This window comes from Alexandromys fortis, unplaced genomic scaffold, assembly GCF_014885135.2.
Source record: "Alexandromys fortis isolate MF-2015 unplaced genomic scaffold, M_Fortis_MF-2015_v1.1 scaffold_178, whole genome shotgun sequence".
Classification (NCBI taxonomy): domain Eukaryota; kingdom Metazoa; phylum Chordata; class Mammalia; order Rodentia; family Cricetidae; genus Alexandromys; species Alexandromys fortis.
In genome coordinates this window covers 1,730,558-1,742,926 of record NW_026068054.1, presented here as the reverse complement: position 1 = coordinate 1,742,926, position 12,369 = coordinate 1,730,558, and the positions used below count along the sequence as shown (strand labels likewise).

At 48.6% G+C, this 12,369-nt stretch overlaps 1 protein-coding gene across 1 annotated transcript in view; it reads right to left on the bottom strand.

Moving 5' to 3' along the window:
- Positions 1–1,133: 1,133 nt before the first annotated feature.
- The window catches only part of Nod2 (nucleotide binding oligomerization domain containing 2), a 43,424-nt gene continuing 32,188 nt past the window's right edge, over positions 1,134–12,369 (bottom strand). Inside the window, exons 10-13 of the mRNA XM_050119833.1 lie at positions 6,247–6,330; positions 4,874–4,957; positions 2,213–2,891; positions 1,134–2,025 (exon numbers count right to left, since the gene is read on the bottom strand). Of these exons, the coding sequence (XP_049975790.1) occupies positions 2,819–2,891; positions 4,874–4,957; positions 6,247–6,330 (241 nt within the window). The 3' untranslated portion in view covers positions 1,134–2,025; positions 2,213–2,818. The remainder of the gene's footprint in view (positions 2,026–2,212; positions 2,892–4,873; positions 4,958–6,246; positions 6,331–12,369) is intronic.

Sequence of the window (12,369 nt, the reverse complement as noted above, 5' to 3'; positions counted from 1 at the left end):
AGCTCCCTGGTCTCTTGGCCTTGCTGCTGTGGGCCTAGGGCGGTAGTGTGTCTATGGCAGCGGAAACTCAGTAACAGAATCTGTTCACCTCGTGGTAGACGAGATCAGGAAGGATCAGAGGTTCTGATGTCCCTGGGAAGGGCATGACTCCTGATGACTTCGCTTCCCTCCATCAGGCCCGACTTCCTCCAGTTTTTACCTACAGTAGCATCAGAAGCCAGGCACCGAACCATCAGCATATGGGCCTCTGAGGAACATTTAAATCCCGGCTGTAGCAACTCCCTTCCTAGTACTTTAATAGGAGAGTAGTATTGTAGACATGTACTTTTAATGGACTTGCTTTCCCTCTGCCCTCACCCTGCTTTGAGGACAAGGACAGTGAGTGGCATTTGTTCGGACATAACTAGCTAATGAATTGTTACCGAAGATGAGCTTACCATCCGACATGGTGCTGCGAAAATAGCCACTATAGTCCCTCCTTAGAGAAGGTGGAGCCATTCCCACTTCCTCTCATCATCTGCACCACCAACCCAGGCAGGGCAGAGCCCCAGGGACAGAGAGTGAGACCATGGACAGACGGACGGACACACACACACACAAGGAAATGCCCCAACCTTTAGCAAACCAGACACACAGAAGACCTCTAAGGAAGCAGGACTCCATCACAGCCAGCAGCCACCATGCGCATGCTCACAGAGAATGGCTAAGTCTTGTGCCAGGCAAGCCAGTGCAGCAGGCTGGTGGAGGAGGAACACCACATTCCTGCCTTCTTCACCTTCCTCCTGGTAAAAGACTTCCGCTCCTACTTCCACTTGGAAAGAACTAAGAAGGCCCAGAGGGCTGTCCCCATGCACCCTAGAAGGCTCCAGAATAGCTTCTGATTTCACGCTGGGGTAGACTCTACTAAGTTGAAGCCAAATGTGTTTGGACTGCCAGCAATTTCTAAGAACTGCTTTTGCGTTAAGCAATAAATTGTTCAATAGAAAACAACATCGTCCCCCCCCCCTCATTGTGGGACACGGAACTCTGAAATTTTGACAGGTTTGGGGGATATTTTTAAATGTTTCATCACAATGAACACAGCCTTGGTAACTCCAGAGTTTTCACCTCTGTGGTTATTTATAGCAGAAAGTTCATGATCACATTTTCTATAAAAATACCAGCATAAAAATAAAACAAATGCAGTTCATAAATATTCACCTGTTTTCACACGTGATGATATGGAAGGCAGTAAATCGGTATAGTTAACAAATTACAAAGGTGACATTTTGAAAAAAAAAAAAAACCACAAAAGACCTTGCCTAGAAAAAAAAAAGGCGGGGCCAGGTTTCGTCCCCCGGCAAACCTCCAACCCCTGACTCTACATCCTAAAGCATCTGTCACAGACCAAATGGGGCTGCCTGTTGGGGATGTTTCAGAAGTCCATTGTCAGCGCTCAGTCCACAGGCACCACCAGCTCGAGGCCCTGCTGGAGCTGCTTGAAATTCTGGCCCAGATTAGCTCTAAAAAGCTGCAGCTGGGACAGGAACTGACTCCAAAGGCGCGGCGGCGGCCGGCTACAGAGTAATTGATGCTACTGGAAACCAAAGTCCACCCGTGGTCCCAGCTGGGGTATGGCCATGTTTTATCTTGTCAATCTAGAATTTCATGGGAGTGGGGGTGGGGGCAAATGGCCGTTGTTTGCGTTAACAAAGGAGAGCAGCATAGGTGTTGTGTCTGCTGTCTGGGTTGAGGTCCCATTGGGCCTCATGCAGAGTGAGGGACGGGACCGGAGTGAGATGGCCCTAGAGTGTGAGCAGAGTCCAGACATAGCTAAGAGCTGTTTTCCTGAATACTCCTCTCCGAGAGAGAGAGAGAGAGAGAAGAGGAGGGGGGTGTCTTGCATGTAGGTCTAGGTCTCCATACCAAGAGGCCGAGTTGACATCCATGGTCCTGACTGACCCCCGTTAGAACGCTGGCCGTTCTGCTAGAGGCTGGCCACATACTGTCGGAGGGATCCTCTTGTGTTCCTCTCATGCTTAGAGTCTGGAAATAAACAAGAAAGCAAAAGCAGGTGCATTAGCCGGAGTTCCTCTGAGGAACAGAACCAGCAAGGTGGGTGGGAGGAGGGAGAGAAAGAAGGACGGGGGAGGGAAGGAGGGAGGGAGGGAGGGAGGGAGGGAGGGAGGGAGGGAGAAAGGAAAGAGAAGGAAAGGGAACTTCTCAAATTCACCATCCATTGGGGCTGGGTAGTCCAACAACAGCCGTCTGGAGAGGCAGAGAATCTGGTCGCTGCCCTGGCCAAGGAAGGGACTGGACACTTCAGCTGTTCCATCCAACTTGAGGCCTGGAAGCTCCCTGAAGTGATGCTGGCGATGGGTCTGTGTTGAAAGCCAAAGAAGCTGGAGTCTTCTGTGCAAAGGTGATGGCAGCAGCCATAGCCGACCTCACTCGGGAAGAAGAGGGGCTCACGGATGCAAGTACACGCTATCTTCCTCCTCCTTCAGCTTCCTCCCACGGGGTGCCCAGTGGATTGTGTTACCCGCATTCAGTCAGGTTCCTTCCCCTCTCAGCCACTGTCCTACATGATGATCCTCTCTAGACACCCCACAGAAGTGTGGTCCTCTCATCCCACGTGTCTCTTAATCCAGTTCAGTTAACTAAGGCGAACCATCATGCATCCTTGGGAGAAGTCAGTTCTGGAGGGCACTGGAACATCTTTTTCTGCTATCAGAAGGTGACTATAGTGCTCCCAGGAGAAAAGTCCAGCCCCGAGTAGCACGGGGATGTCGCCTGGAGCTCTTCAGCCTCCAGAGTCCATGCCTCCAAGGCTGAGAGGTCATAGCAGGAGTCTGCTGTCACTGGAGCTGAGTGCTTCGACTTCCTCCAGGGAGAAGGTGTTCCCTCGGAGCCTGCGGGGATGAAAGGAAGGGAGATCTGAGTGGAGGCTTGCAAGGAAAGTGGCCACCCTTGAACTCGTGCCTGGGAGGAGTTCATGCCCAGTCCCAGCCTCGGGCTTACCAGATGTAAGGGGTTCTGTTTTTAGCAGCTGCCACCCAGGGCTATCAGGACCACCCCACAGAATGAGCAACACGGAGCCACGCCAGCTACAGACTCCTGAAGCCAGCTATTCTTTTTCAGGCAATAATCACATCTGTTAAGAATGAAGTGAGCAAAATTCATGCCCACACAGCTTCATCAATAAGCAGTGAGAAGCATCGGAACCCTTAAGAAGCAGCCCGAGGCTGGCCTACTCCTTGGCAACAGAATGTGACACTTCTGAGGCCTGTGCAATGATTTAAAACAGCAACAATAAAACAACAACAACCAAAAGCATGCTGTTTCAAATGCTAGACTACCTGACCTCCCCGGCAATGAAACTTCACAGCCACACAAGAAGCAAAGTGTCTCCAGCCCAGGTTTCCGCTTTGGTTTCAATTTCGCTATTTGAAATCTGTTTGCTACTGCATGAAACACAAGTGCCGATGGGTCCTGTCTAGGTAATAAGTTGTGTGGGACTGCAGCCAGCTCTGAGAGTCGGCCCACCTAAGAAGGGCCAACTTTTTCTCCTCTCTGGTTAAATGTCTGGCATTGACAACGGAGCTCCAAGTCAGGCATGGTGGTGCACACCCGTAATCCCAGCACTTGGGAGGTGGAGGCAGAAGAATTGGAAGTTTATTCTTGGCTACACAGTGAGTTTGAAGCCAGCCTGGGCCACATGAGATTCTGTCTGAGGTGGGGAGTGGGGATGGGTGAGCAGGAAGACAGAGGAAATACGGTCCTAGTGTGGACAGCATTTTTGAGGAAATACTGAAAAGTGTGCTTGTTTTGTTTGGAGGTAATGCTCTTGCCCAGACTTGCTGGAACTCACAATCCCGCCTCAGTCTCCTAAGCACCAGGACCACAGTCATGCCTCACCATACATACCTGATCTGAAGTACAGACCCTTCCAGAGCTCTCTTAGTTTTAAATGTATTGAAATCTAGACCAGTGCCTGAAACATGCAAATCCTAATTTTCACTCATTATGTGTTAAACCAGAGCCTTCCTTTCTGTTTTTTACATGAGAAACAGGAGCCTGAATCAAGTTGTATCTGAATTCCTTTTTCAAACACATGGATGACCATGGCTTTTAATGATACAGATGTGGCCATGCCGTACTGCGGTCCCCACCCGGTGTAATCTTCAGAAATCAAAGGTGCAGAGGATCTCACATAGCATCCTCAATCTGTAAGAGCTGGTGTCATGGCCAGAAGTGAATAATGGGGTTCTTGTTTTAATTGTCTAACCACACCCCTATTCCTACTTTGTAGCTTAGAAGACCAAAGTCTCAGAATAAATATTCCTGATTTCTTTCTTTATTTCCTTCCTTCCTTCTTGTCTGTCTGTCTTTTGTTTGTTCATTCTGCCTGTCCATCTTTCTGAGACAGGATTTTACTCTGTAACCTAGGCCGACTTAAAACTCAAAATCCTCTTGTCTTGCCAGGTGGTGGAGGTGCATGCCTTTAGCACTCCAGAGGCAGAGGCAAGTGGATCACTGTGAGTTCAAGACCAGCCTGGTCTACAGAGTGAGTTCCAGGACAGCCAAGACTACATAGAGAAACCCTGTCTAGAAACAAAACAAAACAAAACAAAAATCCTCCTGTCTCAGCCTCTTGAGCACTGGGATTACAGTTACACACCACCACACCCTGAGTTTGAACAGAACTGGCCCCTCTTTAGAGACACTGACTTCCTTTACAGCCAGAGATCTAAATCTATTGTGTGCAGAATAATAGCAAATGTTGAACAAAACCGGTCTTCAAAATTCCACCATTCATTTCTCCTATCACCCCATCTCCCAGATATGGAAACCAAGGTTTGGGAAAGCAAAGAAATTTCTCCAGTGGCCTTACCAAACTTCCAGAATGGTACTATTCCTGCTGAGGGCCTGCAGGAGGGCTTCTGCACCCCGGTAAGTAATGCCATTGTTGGACAGCCTGGAAAAGAAGTAGACAAGATGTGCTACTGTAACACTTGGTCTTCTGCTGAGCCTGTCTGGTCTCAGGAAGCCTAGCATATAAACCCAGTGAGATCATCTACGAAGGCCAATGCTCTTGTCCCTCTTCCACTCACTGAACTGGTCACACATTGGGAAAAACATAAGGGCTGAGCCCCACAGGTCAGTGCCAGGCTTCCGAGGGTTCAGATCCAGCCTCTACCATTTGCTGTTCAGCAAATTTGTCTGAATAAGGAAGTGTCTGCCTCACAGAGAGTAAAACTGAACAGGAAAAAACACAGCAAGAGCTCTTGGCACAGCACAAAGAGTGATGCACGGGGACACAGGTTAGGGACAGAGGCTGAGACAGGCGCTGATCCACATTGGAAACATGGGTTCCTAGCCTTGCCTTCTAGGAACTACTACTCCATCTGCCTTCCTCCCTAGCACTGGCCTGCTGCACATCTGCCATCAAAGCGATGCTGAGAACAATATCAGCATGTGCTGAGCTTTCCCTGTGTGCCAGCGCTCTGCCTGTTACGTCAGTGCAGGCTCAGAACCCATGCGGAGGCCAAATACTATCCCTTTACACTTGAGGCAACGAGGGCTTCTGTCCAAGGAGAGACGGTCTGTCTGTGAAGCCTGGACTCCAACCAACATTTGGCAGAGAAGACAGCAGAAAACGAAAGAGATAGGCACTTTCTCTCTCTCTCTCTCTCTCTCTCTCTCTCTCTCTCTCTCTCTCTCTCTCCCTACTTACCTATCTCCATCCTGTTTCTCTTTATCTCCTCACATATATAGATACTATGAGGAAATGGGAACGGTGTACTTATTGCCACACGGAATGCTTAAGAATCAGTCTGGCAACAAGTAACACAGGCCTCTTCCCACTCCCACCACGGCCTGACCTCCTTTAGGATCGAGTGAGGCAAAGGGTGGCAATGAGGAAAGACAAGCCACCTCCACACCCGATCAATGACACGCTAAGTGTCCCCAAGTGCTCCAGCAGCACTTGCTGTTCCGTGCACTGGATGTATTTCTCCCAGGCTCCAGGGCAACGGGAGCCTTTCCACTCTGAAGTCAAATCCCACCTTCCGAAAGGCGCTTGTCCAAATGGCGGCAACCACACCTCATGCCAGGGAAGCAATGAGCACTGGCAGCCTCACCTGCCCAGACCAAGGCAGATACCTCAGTGAGACTCCCAGAGCTGGCCAGAGCCTGACCTCTGACCCTAACACCCCTCCCCCCGTCCTCAGGCGAGGCATTATTGTACCATCACAAGGAACTTACTTCAAGATTTTTAAACTTGAATTTCTCTTCAGTCCTTCTGCGAGAGAACACACCCCTTCGTCACAGATATGGTTTTCCTCCAGGCTGCCGAGAACAGAAAGGAAGACAAGTTGTCCTGGTGACAGTGACTGTGGAGAAGGATGTCAGGAAGGATTAACCTATACCCTCACCCCATTTACAGAATCCCACTATTCAGCAAGAATAAGAATAGACAAGAGGGGTGAGGGAGTCTCAATCCCAAGGATAACTTTGCAAGGGAACTCACTCCACAGTGCCACTATATAAAAGTCCCCATCATTCGAAGCTATGAATACTCTTGTCTCTTTCTTTCCTAGATTAACAAGAAACTTTATTTTGACGTGAGGAGCCATGCACGCACGAAGTGCATCTCCGGCTTTCCACCGAACCAGAATTGGCCAAGTGACACACACACACGAGTCACGGATACACAGGGAAAGTTGACAGATGGGAGCTTCCAGGAATGCTTCTGAAAGGAAGGCGCTCTGCCTGCCATTTGCCCTTGTACAATACAGAGCCTGAATCCTGGGATACAAAAGTCAGCGCTGCAGATGGAGCAGTTATCCTGATATGTGACAAAGAAGACACACACTAAGCCTGCTGGGACAGGAAGACATAGAAACAGTTGAGGCCCTGGCTAGTCTGCTATAGACACCACTGCAGCGCTAAACTGCCTTCCTTTCCCAGATTCCCCAGGCACAAGATAATAAACTTTGCTGGCTTAAGCCTCACAGATGGAGGCTTTCTATCATGTGGTAGAATTAACTTACACTAAATTTGGCCTGAGTTTGCCTCCAAACTTCTGAGTTCCTTGCAGCAAACCGCAACTTAATTTAGTATGCAAATGAATTGAAACCTAACAATATATTCGTGCAGCAAAGAGCTTGGTTTCAGAGGATCCCAACAGCTGCGCTTCAGCGGGTCACAGGCTGGCAACTCACTGCACCACATCTACGTGAGGGGAGTGGAGAGTTGTTGCCAACACGTGTTTCTGTGTATTGCTTCCTTTTCCTGTAAATACTGCGGCCCTCGGGGCTGGATGGAGCTTTCTGAACCCCTCCATGTTCCAAGTGCCAATCTGTTCATTTCTCAGTCTCGCTCATATAAATTCTGCTAAATCTGCCTTATCTAAACTAAAGTTCCTTTATGTCCAGCTAGCCAATACCCATGGTCTTTCCTATATTAACAAGAAACCTCAGCCGGGCGGTGGTGGCGCACGCCTTTAATCCCAGCACTCAGAAGGCAGAGGCAGGCAGATCTCTGTGAGTTCGAGACTAGCCTAGTCTACAGAGCTAGTTCCAGAACAGGCTCCAAAGCCACAGAGAAACCCTGTCTCGAAAAAACCAAAAAAAAAAAAAAAAAAAAAAACTCATTTTGGGGCTGGAGAAATGGCTCAGTGGTTAAGAGCACTGACTGCTCTCCTAGAGGACCTGGGTTCAATTCCCAGCACCCACATGGCAGCTCACAACTGTCTGAAAATCCAGTTCCAGGGGATCTGACACCTTCACACCAATGCACATAAAAAATAAAGATAAATAAATCATAAAAAAAAGAAATGCTAAGAAACCTCATTTTGTTGTGGGAAGCTATGTGCTTGGAGCAAACAAACATATGGCATTCCCTACTCTCTGCTATAGCAACCAATCATAATCATAAGCAATAACTCTCAATGAGGTGCTTCTCTAACAAGAAGAGAGGAGGGCAATTCCCAATCGGCATATAAGCAACACTACACCTTCAGATCCCAGACCCTTGCTGTCGTGCAATGGTTTCCTCCCAGACTGAAACATATTAAATCGGAGGACCACAGAGGAGGGGCAAATAATACTGGGGGAACTTGGAAGAAGAGAAGCCCAGTTCACAGGGCCAGCCAGAGCTGTGTTCACAGAGGAGATAAAGAAAAGAATGTTCCAGCAGGGACTTTGAGGCTAGTATGGAGCTTTAGTGGCTCTGCTGAGCCCTTTAGTGTGATAAGATCTTTATAAGTAGGGCAAAGGCTTTGGCAGATCTCAGTGACCTAGACCAGCATATAGAGAGTCTGTAAGGTAAGAGAACAAACTAAAGGAGAATGGATAGAGAGATAGAGAGAAACAAAGAAAGGAAGAATGAAAGAAAGAAAGAAAGAAAGAAAGAAAGAAAGAAAGAAAGAAAGAAAGAAAGAAAGAAAGAGAAGAGAGGGAGGGAGGGGGAGGGAGGGAGGGAGGGAGGGAGGAAGGAAGGAAGGAAGGAAGGAAGGAAGGAAGGAAGGAAGGAAGGAAGGAAGGAAGGAAAGAAAATCTGTCAGGGTTATTGAAAAACTAATGTGACAAGATTTGTATCAAGCTGGGGTTTCTAAGGAAAAAATTAGTAAGAATCCAAACTGTGAGCTAAGGAGGAGCTGGGAGGCTTTGGAACCCAAGGAGCAGTTCACAGAAGACACTTGTGGGGAAGCCATACAGGTGAAAATGATCAAGCCTGCTCCAGGGTGGGTAATCGCCCTCCCAGAGTAAGGAGAATACCTTTCCCTCCAGTGCAAAGGTTATGCTAAGGGTGGAAATGGTTTGCCCAGCCAGGCTGCGATGAATGGAGAGGCAACAGCTACTGCTCCAACCACAGTGCCAACCCAGGGCCACTCTGGCCCAGGGAGCCAGCAGGTACAGCAGAGGAGACCAGGGCTACTCTCACCTTTGACCCCACAGAGATAGGAGCAGATTAAGTCAGGCCCATCTTAGTTCCTCTGGTGCAGAGAAACATGGGGAGGCTCCGGCAAAGAGCTCCAGAGGAAAACATAACAGCTCAGAGAGAATGACTGAGGTCAGAGCCTCCTATCCATGCTCTGCACCCCACCTTGATCTGTGGGGGGAGCAACTGATACAGATGGATGGAACCTTTCCAGGTTCTATTAACCCTTGCTTCTGCTCGACTTTAGCATCTTCCTAGTTATAAACTGCTGGGATCACCTGCCACTTGCTGAGAACAGGTGACAACAGACTTTCTGGGTGCTTCAGCAGGTATCTTTGTAACCTGTTTGCTATGGGATGGTGCCTCAGGATGTTGCCTTGCCCCGCCCATCCTCTGGAAAGGTCTTGCTATATAGATGACATAGTGCTAAGCCCTGAGTGTTTTACAGGTTTGAAAAGCCATTAGAGGGTCATACTGGTACTTCTAAAGGAACAAGGACGGGCGCTCAGTCTGCACAAGGTGTAAGGGCCCAGCACAGCTATAAAATTCGTGTGGTACTACGGTCTGGCAGGAGGTATATTATATCTGGCAATGTTACTGACAAAATCCTACAACAGCCAGTGCCTATACATGTAAAGAAGCTACAGGCATCCTGGAGACTCTTGGGACATTGGCAGGTTTTCTTTTCTTTTATTCATTTTCTTTTTCTTTCATTTTTTCTTTTTGTTGTTGTTTTGGTTTTTTGAGGCAGGGTTTCTCTGTGTAGCCCTGGCTGTCCTGGAACTCATTCTATAGACCAGGCTGGCCACCAACTCTGCCTCTGTCTCCTGAGTTCTTGGATTAAAGGCATGCACCACCATGCCCAGTGATTTTGGCAGATTTTCATACCCCATCTTGCCTAAGCTGCCTCTTTTCTGCATAATATAACTTGATAGAGTGTTATATGGGATTGGGACTGAGAGTCTCAAAGGGCTTTTGAGCAGACTTAAGATCCTTGTAGGGCAGGCTAACCAGTGTGTGCCCCGCTACTCCAGTGTCCCTTGTAGGACAGGCTAACCAGTGTGTGCCCCGCTACTCCAGTGTCCCTTGTAGGGCAGGCTAACCAGTGTGTGCCCCGCTACTCCAGTGTCCCTTGTAGGGCAGGCTAACCAGTGTGTGCCCCGCTACTCCACTGTCCCTTCCAGGTAGAAACCGCCAAGGGTTCAAAAGGCCATAGCTGGTGGCAATGGCAAAAACCACCTGAACAAATGGTTCCATCGAGTTTTGGTGTCAATCATAAAAAGAAACAAAAGCTATGTATACAACGCTTGAACAGCAACCGTAAGAGGTGAAATCCATAATTGGATCCACCTCAGTGACTGTAGAAACACCTTACCCAATGAAGGGCTGAATTGAAGGCCTCCTAACCAAACTGCTTTCTGGGGTGGCACAAAATCAAACTCTACAGACGCGACACACATACTTAGAACAGTGGAACGTGGTGTCTACGAGCCCTAGTGCCAATGTCACACAGGCTGGCCTCGGACCCGGGTCCTTTAAAGGCACTGAGCATTGCCCAGTAATTAAACATCCCAACAGCTAAAGCATTTACATCCAAGAGATACCCTACATGAGGAAAGGAGAGAGAGAGAGAGAGAGAGAGAGAGAGAGAGAGAGAGAGAGAGGCTGTAATGTTATTGAATAAAAGCCTCAGTGCAGAGGTGGGTTCATCCATCCCCTGACTTGTCGCTTAGGAACAGATGAAAATATTGCTGCTGTTGTTGTAGCCAGGACCAGACATCAAGACCCCACTGCTGAAAACACTGCCTGCTCATGTTTGACTGGGACATGGAGAAGTTAAGCTGGGACTGAACTGGAAACTCTCACCCTGCTGGCTGGCTTTCATACTGCCAAACGTGGCAGTATAGGCTGCTGATGGGAAACTGTCACCAGCATTCCTTCTTGGCTATGGATCCTGCACGCTGAAATGCCAACATCTTGGGCAGCACGTGCCTGCTTGTGCTCAGCGCTCATGGGGTAAGCCCAACAGCCTCCCAGTTGGGGTTCAGGCCCACTCCACAAGAGGGAGTTCACATCTGGTACTGTGAGCCAGTATGGTTGAGCGGGTCGTGGGTTACAATGGGAAAACAACGTCTATAGTTTTTCTACATGGCTGTGGTGTGCCTGTCCAATGATCTTTTAAACGTGTGTGTTTGTACCTGTAGATCACTGCGGTTGTCAGTCTCAACTCATAACCCCTGGTGAAGCTCCAAAGAACACGCGACTGCTACTGTGGCGTGGTGACCTGGTTCTTAGCCATAGAAGGACATCTATCACCTCCTCCAAGGCTCAAAGACCATTGCAAGAGAGGGGCAGAAAGAATGCAGAGCGCAACGGTGTCTTCCAAGGTTAAAACATCCTGCCCTACAGGGAAGCTCCTTCAACAGGCGGGTAAACAACTCAAAATAGCTTCAGGAAGTCCCTAAAACTGACCAGATTCACCAACCACACCCACCACACACCAGTGCAAACCACAAAAGCTGAAAAGTCCCTCTCAGAGAAGCAAAACACTCCAAGACCAGACCAGCTACCTGGAAGAATCAGAAGCCAGCTGAGCTGCCTGGAAGAGGGTTAGACCAACTGAGACACCTGGGAAGGACACTGTCCAATCTATTGAGCTGCATGCAGGCTGTGCAGTGTGCCCAAGGTCCCCAGCTTTGTGAATTCTCACCCATGCTGGAGTGGGCTTTGGTGATGCGCTGTCTTTGAGTCATTTCTATCCCTGTAAGTAACCCCTCATCCTGCAAGTAACCAGAGAAATGCTCATGGTTCACCAAGTTGGACTTTGGTCTGCCATGGGCTCCCTTTCTGGGGTCACTAGACATGTGAGTTACAGATCCCCAGAAAATATTTGGTCACACAACACCTCCACTCTGTGTCTGTGGCAATCCTTTGAGTATCCTTGCTTTGCTGTTTTCTGGAGAAGTCATTTTCTCCCGTTGCTAAATCTGTAACTGCAGAGGCACCCCTTGGGTTGACAGCTCTGGTAGCATCTACAGGACAGATAATTTGAGATCTGTCTGCGCATCTACAGGATAGATAAATTTGAGATCTGTCTGCGCATCTACAGGACAGATAATTTGAGATCTGTCTGCCTCAGGTCTGTGGCATAAGCACACTTGGTAGCTCTTCTTTCAATGATCCCAAACTCCATTCACCTTCTGAGGTGAACCTTAACTCTGATTGTTGTTTAGGCACAAATTTGGAACCTTGGCAGGTCCCATGGCAGGTGAGGACCACACGGATGAGGGACAGACAAATATGCCATACAGACAGAGTTTGAATGTGAAGTTTATTTGAGGTAAAGGGAATGAGAAGGGAAGAGAGAATGTGTGTGTGTGTGTGTGTGTGTGAGAGAGAGAGAGAGAGAGAGAGAGAGAGAGAGAGAGAGAGAGAGAGAGAAGA